The sequence below is a fragment of the Daucus carota genome, chromosome 7 (genome assembly GCF_001625215.2).
Source record: "Daucus carota subsp. sativus chromosome 7, DH1 v3.0, whole genome shotgun sequence".
Lineage (NCBI taxonomy): Eukaryota > Viridiplantae > Streptophyta > Magnoliopsida > Apiales > Apiaceae > Daucus > Daucus carota.
In genome coordinates, this window is record NC_030387.2 from 28660262 (window position 1) to 28679627 (window position 19366).

General features: G+C 31.1%; 1 protein-coding gene across 1 annotated transcript; it reads right to left on the minus strand.

The window, feature by feature from the left end:
* Positions 1-15898: 15898 nt before the first annotated feature.
* Positions 15899-17639, minus strand: LOC108203286 (uncharacterized). Its single transcript, XM_064082028.1, has 2 exons — positions 17489-17639; positions 15899-17305 (listed from the first exon to the last, which is right to left on the minus strand). Exon 2 carries the CDS (start codon positions 17303-17305, stop codon positions 15899-15901), a length of 1407 nt encoding a protein of 468 aa, XP_063938098.1. The 5' UTR covers positions 17489-17639.
* Positions 17640-19366: the final 1727 nt, after the last annotated feature.

The following is a 19366-nucleotide window of genomic DNA, read 5'->3' on the forward strand; positions in this document are numbered from 1 at the left end:
AACGTTTAATATTAAACGTACATGTGTATTTCAATTATTGTTTCTTTTGAATTTATTTTACATATTATTTTACCATTTTTGAAACATTATAGAAACAAGCATTTGTATTTTAATTGAATAATATTTTTAATGGAGTCGCCTAAAACAAAGATTACAATAATAGAGCAAGTAGAAATCTCATGTATTTTGATATTGATACTAAAATAATTATTTGTATTCTGATAAGAATAATTTTTATAGTCTTTCAAAACCATTATAAAATTATAGTATGACAAAAGCACCCACGTCAAGTTGTAATGCATACAATATAAAAATTTAAGTGTACCACACAGATATTTCTTGTATTATCACTAATTTAACTAAATAAATTATCTTTCTATCTATTATATTCTAGAGGAACTGCAATTCCATCATGGTTAGATTTTAAAAATTGATTTAAATATAATTATATTATCAAAGTGAAAGTGGACTTATTCTTGTTGGATTATATTTTACTAAAAATTATTTTAGTTGTGGTTATATTTATATTTTTTACTATAATATTTAAATATAAATTATAATAAATAAATTTTCATTAAACTTTATGTTTGTATATTCATTATCAAAAGAGATATCTCTTTTGATCACTAATAATATCAAAAGAGATATTTGTGGTCTCTAGTACGTAGTACCAAACATATTGTAACATTGAGGATGCAGGATACATATGACTATGATTAAACCATTATCTAAGGCTTGTTCTAAGTTATTAATCTTGTTTTTGCTTTAAATTTGCTTTTGGATTAATTTTCCCGTGTTTAAGAGGAAATGAATCTTCTGATTCATATCCTATATGCATATCCCTCTAAATTATTCTAATATATATGTGATCTCATACTAAATAGTAACCAACTATTTTATTACATGACTTGATTTACCTAACTAGCATGTTTCTCGTCTTCCACTTTTGTGCTATACATAAGAAATTCATTTTTATCTACTCATCTAAGTAGTTTACTGTATGAAACAAAGCATTGAATTGTAGTTTATATTAAATACTTTATAGAAGTTCATGTTTCCGCTACGTGTTGTTAGTAATCAGAAGGGACGACAATGCACAACCTTAATATTAAGATGAACTTCTGAGATTATAAATATTTATTTTTCCTTTAGAAATATACCACGCTTAATGAGGTACAGGGACTAAATGTTGTGCTGATGATACAGATAACAATGAATGCCGAAACGACAAGCATTATGTTGTCAAACACCAGGCAGAGAAGGAAATCAACTAGTAATGACAGCAGACACAGAGCATGGGCCAGTTTAATACCTGAACTGCTTATTCAAATTCTTATGAAATTGGGAATTGTTGAGCTGTTGGCCTGCGCAGGTGTTTGCAAGGAGTGGAGATCGGTCACCAAGGACCATAGATCAACTCTCTTGCAAAACCAAAAACCTTTAGCACTTGTTGTATCAAAGTTCGCTAAAAGAGGGTGTTTCTTACATAACATATTTGATGGAACAAGATACAACACATTGCTACCAAATTTCTCTTCCAGATGGCTTATGGGCTTTTCTTGTGGCTACTTGATCATGCAGAGTCATAGGAACATTACTCTTAAGCATCTTATTACCAGGCATGAAATTATATTTCCTGAGATACCAGTTCTCAAACGACATATAAGCAAAGCCGTCCTCTTTTACTCAGAAAAGGTTTCAGAGAATCTGTTGATAGTTGTTAATAAACTTTATTGGCAAGTATATGTATCTCTGACTTCTAGACCTGAATGGCACTGGATTGCACTCATTGGCTGTCGTAAAGAGCTTGTGGATATGGCATATTTCGACGGAAATATACTGGTCTTAAATAGGGATGCCGCTATTGGGATCTAACTTACGACCACATTTTTGGTATTTTCCCCATCAAATTGACGACCAGAACAAAGTGCATTGTCTGGAAGAAGTCATGAACTAGCGAACTTTATCTTTGCAATTTTCTGTTACATCTTGTACTTCTTAATATTGTACCCCGAACTTATTTGCATCTGAATCACATTGAACAATGTCTGTAGATTTGACATTTGAGATTTTGGTAACGATTGAAATATGTCAGAATGGTTTGGTAAATTTCTGTACTAGCTCGCTGGGGCCTGCACCTCACCTAGTTGTCCCCTTTTAGAGGTCTCAGAGTATTTTCAACAATCCAAAATCTTAGTTAAATAGAAAAAAAAAGATACTAAAAGTAAAACTTATAAAGATTGTGTAGAAGCATCTTACTCTTGTTAATCAAATGTCCTGAAGTTAATATATTTGAGAAACCTCTATACCTGTCGTTGTTGTTACCATGAATAGAATATTCTATTTATAAAGAAATAACAACACCCAATTTTTAGAATATAGATAATCATTATAGTAAAATGGTCTTTAATATAATTTTAGCCAATTATTTTAGCGCTGACACGATTTAAAAAGCTGTTATAATATTTTTTATTTCTTACAAATATGTTAGGCAAAGTTGTACCTAAAACAATTAAAAAACATAATAATTATAGTATTATTGTATTAGTTAAATTATGATTTATAAATTGATGGTGATATTTTTTAATAAGAAAATAATTTTATACTTTTCTTCATTGATTTTGTTACTCTTATTTTGGTGTTGGGGTTCACACCGACTACAATGAATTTTGCTTTAATTTTATATGCATACCCCTCTAAATTATTCTAATATATATATATATATATATATATATATATATATATATAAGTTGTCATACTAAATAGTAATTGACTATTTTCTTAAAGACTTGATATACCTGAGTAGCATGTTTCTCGTCTTCAATTTTTATGCTATACGTATGAGATTATTTGTCTCTACTCATCTAAGTAGTTAATTACTGTATAAATAAAGCATTGATTTGTAGCTGATATTAAGTTCATGTTTCGGCTAGGTGTTCTTAGTAATTAGAAGGGCAACAATGCACAAGCTTAATATCAGGTTGAAATTTCTGAGACTATAAATATTTATTCTGCTTTAAGAAATATACCATGCTTAGTGGGGTACAGGGACTAAATGTTGTGCTGATCAGGATACATATTAAAACGAATGCCGAATTGACAAGCATCATGTTGTCAAACACCAGGCAGAGAAGGGAATCAGGGAATCACCTAGTAATGACAGCAGACACATACCATGGGCTAGTTTAATACCTGAACTGCTTATTCAAATTCTTATGAAATTGGAAATTATTGAGCTGTTGGCTTTGGCAGGTGTTTGCAAGGATTGGAGATGGGTCACGAAGGAACATAGATCAACTCTCTTACAAAAGTAAAAACCATTGACACTTGTTGTATTAAAGTTCGCTAGATGAAAAGGGTGTTTTTTACCTAATTAACATTTTTTATAAAACAAGATATAAGATATTGCTATTGAATTTAGCTTGGAGATGGCTTATGGGGTTTTATTGATACACCTATTGTGCACAAATAACCGGCATTTTAAAAAATTAATATGTTCTTATAAAAATTCGTTCTTAGGCTAAACATATTTTGAATTTGACATAAGTAATTTCTTAGATAATTTATTTGGAAGAGTTTACTTTTATATTTTAATGTACATATTTATATTTATTATATTATCTTTTCAAATTTTAAAGTTTAAAGAGGTCGGTTTTAGTAATTTTATTAGACCGGGATAGTTTAGTCAATTTACTTCCAAACCCTAAAATATTGCATATAAATATACATTACCTGTGTCTTGCAACTCAACCCGCCGCTCCTCTTTTCTTTCTCGCCCCCTTTGTTAATTAGCTTACATCTTTCTCCTAACAGGGTGGCTCCCAAGCATTTAGCTTCTGGGCCTATATAAATCTTTAATCTATATACATCTCAGTCGGGCTAGAGTGACCAAGTAAACTAGCACAAGGGGATTTTACTACCTAATTCGAAGGAAAATGTTGTCAAAATCATTATGGTATCCATTTTGTAATTTAATCACTCACATCTTGTTTCAAATTTTTGTATGTGTATATGATTATGTACAAATATGTTACAAGTTTCTCATGGCTCATCATGAGCCATCTTTGTTTCTTCTAAATTTAATGTTTAATTTATGTATAATTTTCTTTTAAATTTTCTTATGACGTCTATATAGTAGATCCATAATCAAAAAAGTTTTTGTGATTTTTCCAGAAGAAAGTAACATAGCTTATATATTTTTATAGATATTTTTCTCTCACCAAAGATTTTAGACGATCTACCAATAATTTTCAAGAATTAATATTCTAAAAACGTTTAATATTAAACGTACATGTGTATTTCAATTATTGTTTCTTTTGAATTTATTTTACATATTATTTTACCATTTTTTGAAACATTATAGAAACAAGCATTTGTATTTTAATTGAATAATATTTTTAATGGAGTCGCCTAAAACAAAGATTACAATAATAGAGCAAGTAGAAATCTCATGTATTTTGATATTGATACTAAAATAATTATTTGTATTCTGATAAGAATAATTTTTATAGTCTTTCAAAACCATTATAAAATTATAGTATGACAAAAGCACCCACGTCAAGTTGTAATGCATACAATATAAAAATTTAAGTGTACCACACAGATATTTCTTGTATTATCACTAATTTAACTAAATAAATTATCTTTCTATCTATTATATTCTAGAGGAACTGCAATTCCATCATGGTTAGATTTTAAAAATTGATTTAAATATAATTATATTATCAAAGTGAAAGTGGACTTATTCTTGTTGGATTATATTTTACTAAAAATTATTTTAGTTGTGGTTATATTTATATTTTTTACTATAATATTTAAATATAAATTATAATAAATAAATTTTCATTAAACTTTATGTTTGTATATTCATTATCAAAAGAGATATTTAACTAATAATATCACAAATTTATGATGTGATTTATATTTAATTTTTTAATTATTAAAACTTTTGCTTCCTTTCAAATTGCATGTATTTGAGCATATTCTTATAATGGTCAAGTCTAATATGTATCCATACATGACACATTGCAGCATGATTAATTTTTGTCACCTCTTTTTGATTGAAAAGTTGGTAAATGATGAAGAAAATGCTCGGGTACTCTTTCATTCTGTCTAGCAAGCTTCCCGCCTCAAGGTAAATGTAATATATTTGGTAGTTAATGAAATTTTTAGCCTATGGTGAATTTCTCTTTGCTCTATGCTCTGTGATTTTATTTATCAGTTAAACCATATGTAATTTTTTGTTGGTCTCTTCTTAATTTTAAGTATTGATGTAGTGAAAAATCATTTATAGGTGGATTTACAAATATTTGAATAATTGGATGTAGCATTATATTCATGATTTTATGTAGTTCAGGATTATGTAACCTGCAATTTTTATTTTATTTTTGTTTATAGCATTATTATATGTATACCCATACCTAGGTAAAACAAAGTGCCAATTTTTAGTAGAATTTGCATTGTTGTTTTCACAAATAGTTTCCTTTTAAGCATATAAACTTCATGTGAACTGTTAGGACCTCACACTCTATTAAATGATAACTAATGATTTTTTATAAAAGTAAATGCAAAGCATCTTCATTTTGTGTAATATATTATTATCATTAATCTATCATTTCACTGCTCATGATCATTATCTTTGAGAAATGTTTTGAGAATCATAACAATATTTTAGTTTTATACACAAGAGTTCATCTTTTACAAACTTGAGTAGCTGAATCTGCACACTTGCAAAGTTTTATTCGTGTTCTCTGTGTTTCTCATCATAAATTTTAAATCGATTATTATAATTTATATGTTTGAACTATAATGTTACTTTCGCCTTTTGGACCAATTACACAAGTCTTGATTCTAATTAAAAAGCGTAACTCATATATTGTCAATATAGCACAATAATGAAGATTAATATAAGCAGCTAATGTAAGTATAAAATTATAGCTTTTACCGATTATCACCCAACACTAATATTGGTTATAATGTCCGTCATTATTAACTAGTTTAGTGTTTAATCTAATGGATTTTTTTATCAAGATATTCTTATTAAATGATTTATTTAATAATTTTAATGATACCTTGTTCACCTAATCTTAAAGCTAAAACTTCAATTAATCAAATATTGTCCCATCATAATGAGTACATGTCATGGTTAAAGTGGCTTATTATATTTTCACTATATGGCACTTTCATCCCAAGCCTGTTACAGTAAAGCAACTTGGTGATTGTCTGCACATTCCTCCCCACTACAACGGCATGCAGTGGCAGATCTAGAAAGTTTTATGTTGGGGACACTAAAAATTTTAACATACAAATTATGTAAGAAGATGTAATCAAAGGCATCCGTTCATTAACAAACAAGCGGTTTATATCTTAAACATATAGTTATTATAATGAGACTCTTCTGATATGGATTCAGGTGTACACAGAAAATGAAATGGCAGAGGTTTCACCACTCTTCAATAATATTTATGATATACATGAAGATAATTATATAAAAAGTAAAAAAAATAAAATTAATGAGGGGTCATGTGCCCCAGGGCCTTCAGGCAGATCCCCCTCTTCCCGCATGCTTCCATAAAAGTACCTACGAGCCAAATTTATGTGTCGGGTCAATCACCTTTAAAATTAAAATATTTATAAAAAAGGAATATATTATTATTTTAACGAGACGGCCTATAACTCCCCTTTTCGAAGGCCGTGTCATCTCCTTCACTTTGATGCTTGCAACTCTTTTTGTTTAATTCTCATGTATAGTTTTTTGTCGATATATATAACAGATTTTTTTCATCAACTGTATCCATATCACTTAAATATCTTAAGACAATAATTAATTATTTGTGTTGGTTGTATGAACATATAAATTTTAATTTTACTCGATTAATAAATAACCATTTCCATTTATCATGTGTATGACCCTCTTAATCTCTAACAGATTGATAATGTGTATATGAGGATGAATGTATATAAATTAATTGATAATGTGTACATATGAAATATATATGAATAAAAATCAGATATCAATTTTTTTTTAAATCTTTAAATCATATATATCTTTAATTCTTAAAATCAATTAAATTAATAGGAATAAAAATCATATATCAAAATTTTGTGGTCTGTAGTACGTAGTACCAAACATATTGTAACATTGAGGATGCAGGATACATATGACTATGATTAAACCATTATCTAAGGCTTGTTCTAAGTTATTAATCTTGTTTTTGCTTTAAATTTGCTTTTGGATTAATTTTCCCGTGTTTAAGAGGAAATGAATCTTCTGATTCATATCCTATATGCATATCCCTCTAAATTATTCTAATATATATGTGATCTCATACTAAATAGTAACCAACTATTTTATTACATGACTTGATTTACCTAACTAGCATGTTTCTCGTCTTCCACTTTTGTGCTATACATAAGAAATTCATTTTTATCTACTCATCTAAGTAGTTTACTGTATGAAACAAAGCATTGAATTGTAGTTTATATTAAATACTTTATAGAAGTTCATGTTTCCGCTAGGTGTTGTTAGTAATCAGAAGGGACGACAATGCACAACCTTAATATTAAGATGAACTTCTGAGATTATAAATATTTATTTTTCCTTTAGAAATATACCATGCTTAATGAGGTACAGGGACTAAATGTTGTGCTGATGATACAGATAACAATGAATGCCGAAACGACAAGCATTATGTTGTCAAACACCAGGCAGAGAAGGAAATCAACTAGTAATGACAGCAGACACAGAGCATGGGCCAGTTTAATACCTGAACTGCTTATTCAAATTCTTATGAAATGGGGAATTGTTGAGTTGTTGGCCTGCGCAGGTGTTTGCAAGGAGTGGAGATCGGTCACCAAGGACCATAGATCAACTCTCTTGCAAAACCAAAAACCTTTAGCACTTGTTGTATCAAAGTTCGCTAAAAGAGGGTGTTTCTTACATAACATATTTGATGGAACAAGATACAACACATTGCTACCAAATTTCTCTTCCAGATGGCTTATGGGCTTTTCTTGTGGCTACTTGATCATGCAGAGTCATACGAACATTACTCTTAAGCATCTTATTACCAGGCATGAAATTATATTTCCTGAGATACCAGTTCTCAAACGACATATAAGCAAAGCCGTCCTCTTTTACTCAGAAAAGGTTTCAGAGAATCTGTTGATAGTTGTTAATAAACTTTATTGGCAAGTATATGTATCTCTGACTTCTAGACCTGAATGGCACTGGATTGCACTCATTGGCTGTCGTAAAGAGCTTGTGGATATGGCATATTTCGACGGAAATATACTGGTCTTAAATAGGGATGCCGCTATTGGGATCTAACTTACGACCACATTTTTGGTATTTTCCCCATCAAATTGACGACCAGAACAAAGTGCATTGTCTGGAAGAAGTCATGAACTAGCGAACTTTATCTTTGCAATTTTCTGTTACATCTTGTACTTCTTAATATTGTACCCCGAACTTATTTGCATCTGAATCACATTGAACAATGTCTGTAGATTTGACATTTGAGATTTTGGTAACGATTGAAATATGTCAGAATGGTTTGGTAAATTTCTGTACTAGCTCGCTGGGGCCTGCACCTCACCTAGTGGTCCCCTTTTAGAGGTCTCAGAGTATTTTCAACAATCCAAAATCTTAGTTAAATAGAAAAAAAAGATACTAAAAGTAAAACTTATAAAAATTGTGTAGAAGCATCTTACTCTTGTTAATCAAATGTCCTGAAGTTAATATATTTGAGAAACCTCTATACCTGTCGTTGTTACCCTGTAGTTGTTACCATGAATAGAATATTCTATTTATAAAGAAATAACAACACCCAATTTTTAGAATATAGATAATCATTATAGCTAATCATACCAGGTAAAATGGTCTTTAATATAATTTTAGCCAATTATTTTAGCGCTGACACGATTTAAAATGCTGTTATAATATTTTTTATTTCTTACAAATATGTTAGGCAAAGTTGTACCTAAAACAATTAAAAAACATAATAATTATAGTATTATTGTATTAGTTAAATTATGATTTATAAATTGATGGTGATATTTTTTAATAAGAAAATAATTTTATATTTTTCTTCATTGATTTTGTTACTCTTATTTTGGTGTTGGGGTTCACACCGACTACAATGAATTTTGCTTTAATTTTATATGCATACCCCTCTAAATTATTCTAATATATATATATATATATAAATATATATATATATATATATATATATAAGTTGTCATACTAAATAGTAATTGACTATTTTCTTAAAGACTTGATATACCTGAGTTGCATGTTTCTCGTCTTCCATTTTTATGCTATACGTATGAGATTATTTGTCTCTACTCATCTAAGTAGTTAATTACTGTATAAATAAAGCATTGATTTGTAGCTGATATTAAGTACATGTTTCGGCTAGGTGTTCTTAGTAATTAGAAGGGCAACAATGCACAAGCTTAATATCAGGTTGAAATTTCTGAGACTATAAATATTTATTCTGCTTTAAGAAATATACCATGCTTAGTGGGGTACAGGGACTAAATGTTGTGCTGATCAGGATACATATTAAAACGAATGCCGAATTGACAAGCATCATGTTGTCAAACACCAGGCCGAGAAGGGAATCAGGGAATCACCTAGTAATGACAGCAGACACATACCATGGGCTAGTTTAATACCTGAACTGCTTATTCAAATTTTTATGAAATTGGAAATTATTGAGCTGTTGGCTTTGGCAGGTGTTTGCAAGGATTGGAGATGGGTCACCAAGGAACATAGATCAACTCTCTTACAAAAGTAAAAACCATTGACACTTTTATATTAAAGTTGGCTAGATGAAAAGGGTGTTTCTTACCTAATTAACATTTTTTATAAAACAAGATATAAGATATTGCTATTGAATTTAGCTTGGAGATGGCTTATGGGGTTTTATTGATACACCTATTGTGCACAAATAACAGGCATTTTAAAAAATTAATATGTTCTTATAAAAATTCGTTCTTAGGCTAAACATATTTTGAATTTGACATAAGTAATTTCTTAGATAATTTATTTGGAAGAGTTTACTTTTATATTTTAATGTACATATTTATATTTATTATATTATCTTTTCAAATTTTAAAGTTTAAAGAGGTCGGTTTTAGTAATTTTATTAGACGGGGATAGTTTAGTCAATTTACTTCCTGTTGTCGAGTATTTTCAAGAGTATCGTTCGCAGGGAAGGACTGATATCAATACTAATTTCAAATCTCTTATCTCTTGCAATTCAGAAGTGTGGAGAAGAATTTGGTGATGTATGGTTATCAACTAATTAATATAATAAATAAATAAACTATATAATAAATATGAGAGAAAACAACCCAAGAATTAGAGTTCTTCAATGGCTATCATGAATGTCTAATTTGTGTCTCTTGATTGCTAAAAACAATCCTTCAAATATATATAAAATCCTCTCCCAAGGTAGATTATAATGCCTACAATTATCCATTAAAAGCCACTCCCATGGTCAATTAAAGAACACTTGTAAACTATTAAGAACCAAAGAGTTGTCTAAACAAATCTTGTAACAATTTGTGGTTGAGGCCACAGCCTTATATATTGCCTTCTTACCTGAAGCCTGGGCATCATGTGCATCATTAATTGCCTTCTTTGCATAGGTCTCAACACTCTCTGCCTGTTTGGTAGCCTTCTCCAACTTTACCTTGAGATCAAGCCTTTCCAGATGATTATTTGAGGAGAGTGATATTACTTGAGGAGAGTGAATGTGAAGGGAATGATGATTAATTTCTAACACATGCATTGCCAGATGATCTCCGGGTTGTCCCTTATCTTCTTCCTCTGTGAGTAGCATGTTAAGATCAAGAGGATTCAGGCTGAGATCAATAATAGGGCTGACAGCTGGAGTGCGAATAATAACGGCTGAATCAGCATCACCCACATGAGGATGAGGGTTTTGTATTTCTAACTCATGGGTTCCATATGATCTCTGTGTTCCTCCTCATCTACTCCCATTTGTTTGGGTTCAAGATTTGTAACCTGCCAAATAATAAAAGTTAGCTAGCTAGATGATTGTTTTAAAAATAAAAATTGTTATACATGGAAGTATTTGTATGCTTGAATTAATACAAGTAGATGGTAATATTAAACTAATATTATTAAAACTTGAATGTATCAAATATAATGACACAACCAACAAAATAATAAAATTAAAAATATATATTAATATATCCAAATATCATATTGAATATTATTAAAAATATTATCAAGGGAATAACAACGATTACAAATTAGAACATACTTTTTTAAATAAAAGTAAATACATATCAAAAGTAGTTCTGCTCTCTAAATGATTGTTGGACTTATTTTAGACAAACTATACAAATTTTAACTAAATTTTTCTTAATAAACAATTCCAACTAATTTTTAAAATTTCCTGACTTTCTGCTTTATAAATCTGAAAAATATATGGAGTAATAAAATATTTTTCAAAATATATATCGAATATAAACATAATAAAATTTTAGAAACTCACGGTCAATAAAAAGTATACATGATTATAAGAGAATTCCAAAACAACAATTTCAAATACAAAATAAAAACAATATATAAGGAGGGTTACATTAACATACCACATCACCACCAGCAAGATGATGATTCTCCATCATCCAAACAATAGGTGTTTAAATCTGGTAAAAAATATTTGAATCTGGATCAAATAATGAATTATTGAAGGATATATAAGAACATATTAACATTTATGTTGCATTATAGGACAAAAACAAACAGGGATGATTGAGAGAAAACACTAAATAGCCATGTTGTATATGATTCAATACCTAGGTTGATGTTGGTGCTTGTTGATGGTTATTGTTGGAGTTTCGAGTGCTCTGTAAGTAATTTCATCTGATTTTTGTATAAGCGGCGTAATTGTAGGATAATGTAGAATACAAAAGAGTTTTTGTATAAGCGGCGCAATTGTAGGGTAATGTAGAATACACATGATCATATGTTATGCTTATATAGGCAGGGAACTGGGCTTTTTCATTTTTGGGCCAATGAATAACAACTCCAAGGGCTACAGGTAAAATTGCTTATGCAGCAATAACATGGGCTTCTTCAACGCAGCCCAATTATTAGCTAAATATTTATTAATATTATTATTCAAATAAATATCAATTAAAATCAATTTTTTCACAGATAATTAAAATTGTATGATGATTTAAATATTTACTTTTAAATAAACCGAAATTCATACGTACACTAGTATTTAAATATTCGGCGTATAATCATTTCCATCACATTTTATCTTATTTTAACACCTTTTATCTTTTCTTCCCGACTAAACATTTCACATCACTTTAATTTATATTTTATTATCTTCTAAATTTTAAAATAATATTGTAAAAGATGCTATTAATTAAACACTACAAGAAAAACAGGTTATTTTTGACCGGTTATTTTTGACCGCCTTATTTTTGACTGAAAGCGGTCAAATATAAGGTTAAACTCGCATGCCACCAAGTCAAGGCTAAAATTGACCGATTAATTTTGACCGCTCATAATTTTGACCGTTTTCGGTCAAATTTATCCGGTCAATTTTAAATGGTGGGCCCCGAAAAAAATGGAGGGAAAGTTCCCGCCAAACTTTAATAAGATGATGTCATTAAAATTGACCGGTCGCGGTCAAATTTGCCTGCGGTCGAAATTATTATCTAGGCGGGAATTTTCCGGCACAAATTTTTAAAAATGTGGGAAAACTATTTTTGACCGGATGCGGTTGAAACTATTTGCTAGGCGGGTCCATTTTCCCGCACAAAGTTTCAAAAAAACCCTGAAATATATTTTTGACTGAAGTTGGTCAATATTAACTAAAATTGACCGAAAATGACGGTCAATTTTATCCGTTTTTCTAGTAGTGAAATTTAATATATCAAAATAATAAAATTAGAAACATAAAGTAAGTAATATTTGAAAAGTCAGGTAGGACAAATTTGACCAAGTTCTCATTTTGTGTGCCAACTTGTCATGTTATTTTCAAACAAAGATGCCAAAAATGATGTCGGAGAGAAGATAAATAAAAATATTATTTTGATTAGAGGCAAATATGGCCTCACTTAAACCGTTGCAAAGTTTTGTTAGTCAGTTTCATTTTGAGTGAAATAGCTCATTTCAACTTGGGTCCTTGACGTGAACCTAAAAATTTCACCAATTAAGAATGAACAATAGACATCGTTGAACATATGATTATGTGCTAACATAGTGATCTATTCTGCACAACAGCTCTCTATGAAGCAACGGTAATATGAGCAAATCCAACAGCTTTTTTAAACGAATATATAAGTTCAATATAGAAAATGTGGCACCAAATTACGTATACTAGTAATTTCCTAAATTCCTAAAATATGGTCAAAATCACTAATTGTTTTTTATTTTTAGATAACCATTAGTATTTCTCTATATCATTAATTGAAAAAAAAAATCCCTTTTCTATATATGTTGATCCCCACTAGTTCGACAACGACGACAACAAATCTAGGACTAAGACACTATCTGGTGGGGAAAAACTCAAAGATGGAAGACTGCTTTCAAAAAAAAAAATACTCAGTTTGCAAACAGATTAAAAATAAAACTATTATCTTCTGATAATTATTATATGAAATCCCTTGCATCAAAGTTATCCCTAACTTGTCTTGTATACTCGGCTCCACGATCCTTTTAAGATCTCTTTCAAACATCTTCAAGATAAAAACAAACAAAACAAAGAAAATATGAGTTATTATATAAAATTTAAATATACTATATAATATAAAGAAAGTTAATAATATGTTATTAAAAATATGTTTGTATATATATCATTAAAAGAAAATAATATAAAGTCTAGTCAAGTGAAATTTTCAAATTAGATATCAAAGAAAATAAATAATAAACAAATAATAAACAAATACATAAATAAGGCAATAAAATAGCACGTGATTGCCTCCACATGCCAAAATATGCCACAATCAAGTAATTCATAAATGGTGCACTAATAGCTTTAAATTAAGACACAATTAGCGAATTATCTCATTCACAACTCTCCCCGGGCAGGGGCCCCACTTGAAAATTGTTCATCGATCGAGAACAATCGAACAAGTCTACCATTTGCACTCATTTCTACCCCTCCCTCCTCCGTAGGACCATCACTCTCAAGCACTCAGCCTCTCTCTCTCCCAACCTGCTGCCTAAACCCTCATTTGCGACCACATCGTGATACACACTCCTTCAATTCAGCTGTCAGTATCATTAACTCAACCAACACAACCGTCTCACTTCGATTTAGAGGGAAGGGAGGGGCACGAGGGAGGGGCACGAGTGAAGAAAACTGTACTAGTAAATTTGGTAATGAAAACAATTAAAACTTTGCAAGTATTTCCGCTATGTTACTTTACTAATTGAATGATAACAAATATCTTTATATTTCAGTAGTAAATTAAGTGTGTAAATGTAGAAAGAGAATAAAATGAATATGATTATTAGAGGTTCCGCAAATGTTGCTACACTATATATTAATGACACTAAAAACAGCCGATTCTACTTCTTTTCAGCATACAACCATTCACACAAATACCTGATTAGCTCAAAATTGGTGAAAATTTTATGTTTCGTTTTTCATAAAAAAGAGAAAATAAGCAAAGATATAATTTTTAACCTTCACTAATCAATATTTATATTAATTTCTCAACTTCCTTTATCAATTTTGTAGAACAATTATAATCTTATTTCACTACAAGAAAAATGGCTAAAAGCAACCGTCAAAATATGGTTGCTTTTAGATAAAAGCAACCGAATCGGGTTGTTTTTGACTAAAAGCAACCGAAAACTCTCGGTAGCAAATAAAGGGGTTGCTTTTCTTATTTCCGGTTGCTTTTATATAAAAGCAACCGACTTACTGGTAGCTTTTGTTTAATTTCAAATTTGTCCAGATTACTTAATTTTTTGGTGAAAATTTGAATTTCCCGCTGAAACTAAAAAAATTCTACCATAATCAGTAGCATTTCATAAGCCACCATGGTTGTTTCCAGTTGCTTTTATATGGTAATTTCATAAAAAAAAAACCTGCTACTTTTTTGACTACCCCAATCAAAAGATTCCCAACAACATTATATTCAATATACATCATCACATCAGGGGGAGGGGGTATTAATAAAATTAAAACAAAAAATATGTCAAACCTGCATAATATAAATATAATATTTTACATACCCTGTCCAACAACATCATCTCCTGTTTGATCTCAATCAAACAGTACATACCAAAACATTACATAAAACTAAATTAGCTAATAAATAACAATCCGACAAAGTCTAACTAATACATGTTTTAACTGACTACGGATACAGAGGATAATGAATCAATGTCCTATCCTCTTCCTCCACATTGAGCTCCCCATTTAACAAGAAATCATTCTCCACCGGAAATTCTGGAACATATGGAACCTCTGGAACATTTTCCTATAACTCAAACATAAAATATCAGGTTCTGATGTAGCAAGATTATCACAGAAAATTTGGAGTGTAAATTTGAGAAATTCTGCATTGTACTCATGTAAATTTGTTTATCCTTCCCGACAAGTAAACAGAGGCAGCAATGAAAATAGTATATATCTAATAAAACATAGCTTATCAATTAAGCCACATCTAAGCTGAAAGCTAAATTTGGAGTGTGCTGGACCATGTTGTGTTAGCCAATTGAATATACATGTTAAGAGGAAAAGTAGACAGCTACACTAGAAGTAATATGAAGACTTTACAAATTTAAGTCAACATAAAATACTAAACGTAAGACACTAAGATAATGGTGTCTTTGGACTTCTTTTTGTCGTCAAGCATTGTGTAAAATATATTGTCAAAGACATTTTTCTCAGTATGCATGACATCTATATCGAGCTGTGCCATAGAATGTAGGCTTACCACCATACTTGAGTTGCTTTGCTTTTACTTCTCCCATGCATACTGGACATGCCAACTTGCCCTTGGTCGACCATCCACTAATCATACCAAGTGCTGGAAAGTCGTTGATTGTCCACATCAAGGCTACTCTCATCATGAAATTTGAACGTGATGCCCTATCATATGTTTCAACCCCTGTATGCCATAAAATTTTCAATTCATCTATTAGTGGTCGAAGATAAACATGAAAGTCTTTTGTTGGATCACTCGGTCCAGGAATGAGAAGAGGCATAAACATGTATGGAGCTTTCGTGCACATGGATGGTGGAAGATTATAAACAACAACAATCACAGGCCACACAGTATATTCCCTTGCGTGTGCATCACGAAAGGGGTCAAAACCATCACTAGCAAGGCCTATCCTAACATTCCGTATTTCCTTTGCAAATCTAGGAAATCTACGATCAAATTGTTTCCATTCATCTCCATCAGCCGGGTGACTTAATTGATCTTCAACTACAACTCTATCATGATGCCACGTCATACACTTTGCAGTCTTCTCAGACATGAATAACCGTTGTAGTCTCAATGTAAGAGGAAAGTATCTTAAGATCTTTTGAGGGATCATCTTTTTCTTATGATCTTTTTGAGCTTTGTACCGACTTTCATTACATATGTCACAATATATTTTCTCACTATCCTCTTTGTAGAACAACATGCAATCATTCACACAAGCATCAATTTTTTGATATCCCATGTTCAAACCACTTACCAATTTCTTCACATCATAGTATCTCGTGGGCAAATTGTGATCATTCGGCAACACTGATCCAATAAGTTGAAGTAACTCATCAAAACCTTTATTACTACAACCATGTTTGTGTTTAAACTGGAGTAGTTTATTCACAAATGATAATGTTGTAAACCTCGTATTATCTGGATAAATGGGTTGAGAAGCACTATCAAGCATCTTATAAAAATTTTTTGCTGCTGCATTCGGTTCTTCATCATTCTCGAAATGTCCGGTTGCATTCACAAAATCGTCAAGCATTTCTCGTGCATCATAAAAATCATCTGTGCAACCAACATTTCTTGAACTCGTCCCGATGTTCACCCGTGATCTATCACCCTCCCCGTGAAAATACCATATTGTATATCCCGGCATAATACCATGACGATACAAATCCAATGTCACATCATCGGGATATTTATGATAATAATTCCCACATTCTATACATGGGCATCTTATTCTCCCCTTTGAATCATCAGTTCGCGCAATAGCAAATTTAATGAAATTATCAATTCCAATCTTGTACTCATTTGTTATTCTTTTACTCGAATCAAACCGGTGATTCATCCAACTACGATCAGATGCCATCTACAAGTGCAAATATACATTTTTTAATTATTCCACTTAAGATTATCTAGAGAAACAATTAAAATTAGCAACTAATTATTTTCAATTTTCTCTATAACAATTCACATCTAATTAGCAAGTAATTTCTAATTATACAAGAAACAAACAACAAGCAACATAAAAGAAAAGAGAAATAACACTTACTTTAAACTTAGTTGATGTATGAGCTTGGCAGAAGGAGATAAAATGGTGGAGAAGAGATTAAATATGTGGGGGAAGAGGAAGGAGAAATAGTGGATGAGAAGGGATGCTACGGGATGAGAAGAGATAAGGTTTGGGGTTTAAAATCTCCAAATAAAAGCAACTGACCAGTTTTGGTTGCTTTTATAAAAGCAACCGGTTTTGGTTGCTTTTATAAAAGCAACCGGTTTCGGCGGCCTTTATAAAAGCAACCGATTGCGGTTGCTATTATTTACAGAATTTTCGGATGCCCTGCGCGGGAATTTTCGCGCCTACGCATACACAACTTAAAAGCAACCACAAGAAACCACCGGTTGCTTTTATAATTAAAAGCAACCACTTAAAAGCGACCGTATATAAAAGCAACTAAACAAAAGCAACCGACTGTAAAAGCAACCGATCCTGGTTTCTTTTATACTTTAATCTCTTTAAATTTGATTGGACTCTAAAAGCAACCACATTCAGTTGCATTTATAGTTGGTGGCTTTTGATTGGTAGCTTTTGACCATTTTTCTTGTAGTGTTTGTAAAACTAGGAAACTTAACAGTATAAAAGTATATAGATAATAGTTTTTGTAATTGTTTTACCAATTTTAAATGATAGTGACTCGATTAAAACTTTAAAATGTCGCTGAAGGAGTATTGAGCAAAATTAACATTTGAAGGCTGTTTTATTTATGTTTTTGTAAATAATTTATGATCTTCAATGGTAAACACTGGAATACGAGGTACTGATCTTGTCGCAAACAAATGTGGCCCTCAAAGAGTGATTAATACAGTTTATTCTGAAATGTCAAGACGGGGAGAGTAAAATCGGCAGACTGCAGTATTACAATTGTTGTACTATTTATATATGTATAGTTCTCTTGTTTCAAGTGTGGCTTCTGGTCTACCCCTTTAAAACAACAGAGGCATAAGCACTTGACTCAAAAACAAGAGCTTGGAAATAAAACAAGAGAAATGAAGTTATATATGTTACTGAAAGCATCTTCCTTCTAAAACTGAAATTAGTTGGCCTTGACACTTGACAGTGAAGAACATAACTAAGACATCTAACAAAATGTAGAACTCCGGAACCATCCTCACGCATAAGTAAAAACGTATCAAAACCTTCTCCTAAAACTCTGAAGTTGTCTGTACATTCAAGAATAGTTACCCTGTAAAGCAACATTCTCTGCAAAACCTGTCAAGTGGTAGTCACCGGGTTCATCTTTTATAGCCCTGTCACCTTTAAGTCCTGCCATGTCGACTGCGGCATCAACCGGGGCCCTATTATCGTGTGGTATCTCCTCAATTAGCTGGTTTACGTAGTCCCCCAACGATCTGCCTTCACTGGTGGCCAGGTATGCAACAAAATTGCTTAAGCCAATCTTGTAACATTTCTTAGTTGCGCCGGCCTCGTAGATTGCCTTCTTAGCAGTGGCCTTGAAATCTTCTGCCTGTTTGACAGCCATCCCCAATTTCTCCTCAAGATGACGCTTCTCACTAAAAGCTTTAAGGGCAGCCTCTTCTATTGCCCTCTTAGCATAGACTATTGTTTCTTTTAATTCATTCACTTCACCAGCGGTAGCGAGAGAGCAATAGGCATAATGTAGTAGATTATTTGTCAATGGGCTGGGCTTGCAATAAAAATGGAACGGCTCAAAATAATTGGGGCTCTATTTCATTTTGTTGATAATTGTTATTTTGTATAGTGATTTAGAAGAAACCAACTTCATTTTTATGAGTGAAAACACTAGTTTATTGGGTTGAAAAAAATACATTTCAACAAACAATTAATACATTTTACCATCATTTAGTAATTATAAGCATAAAATACATATAAATTACGGATATTAATATC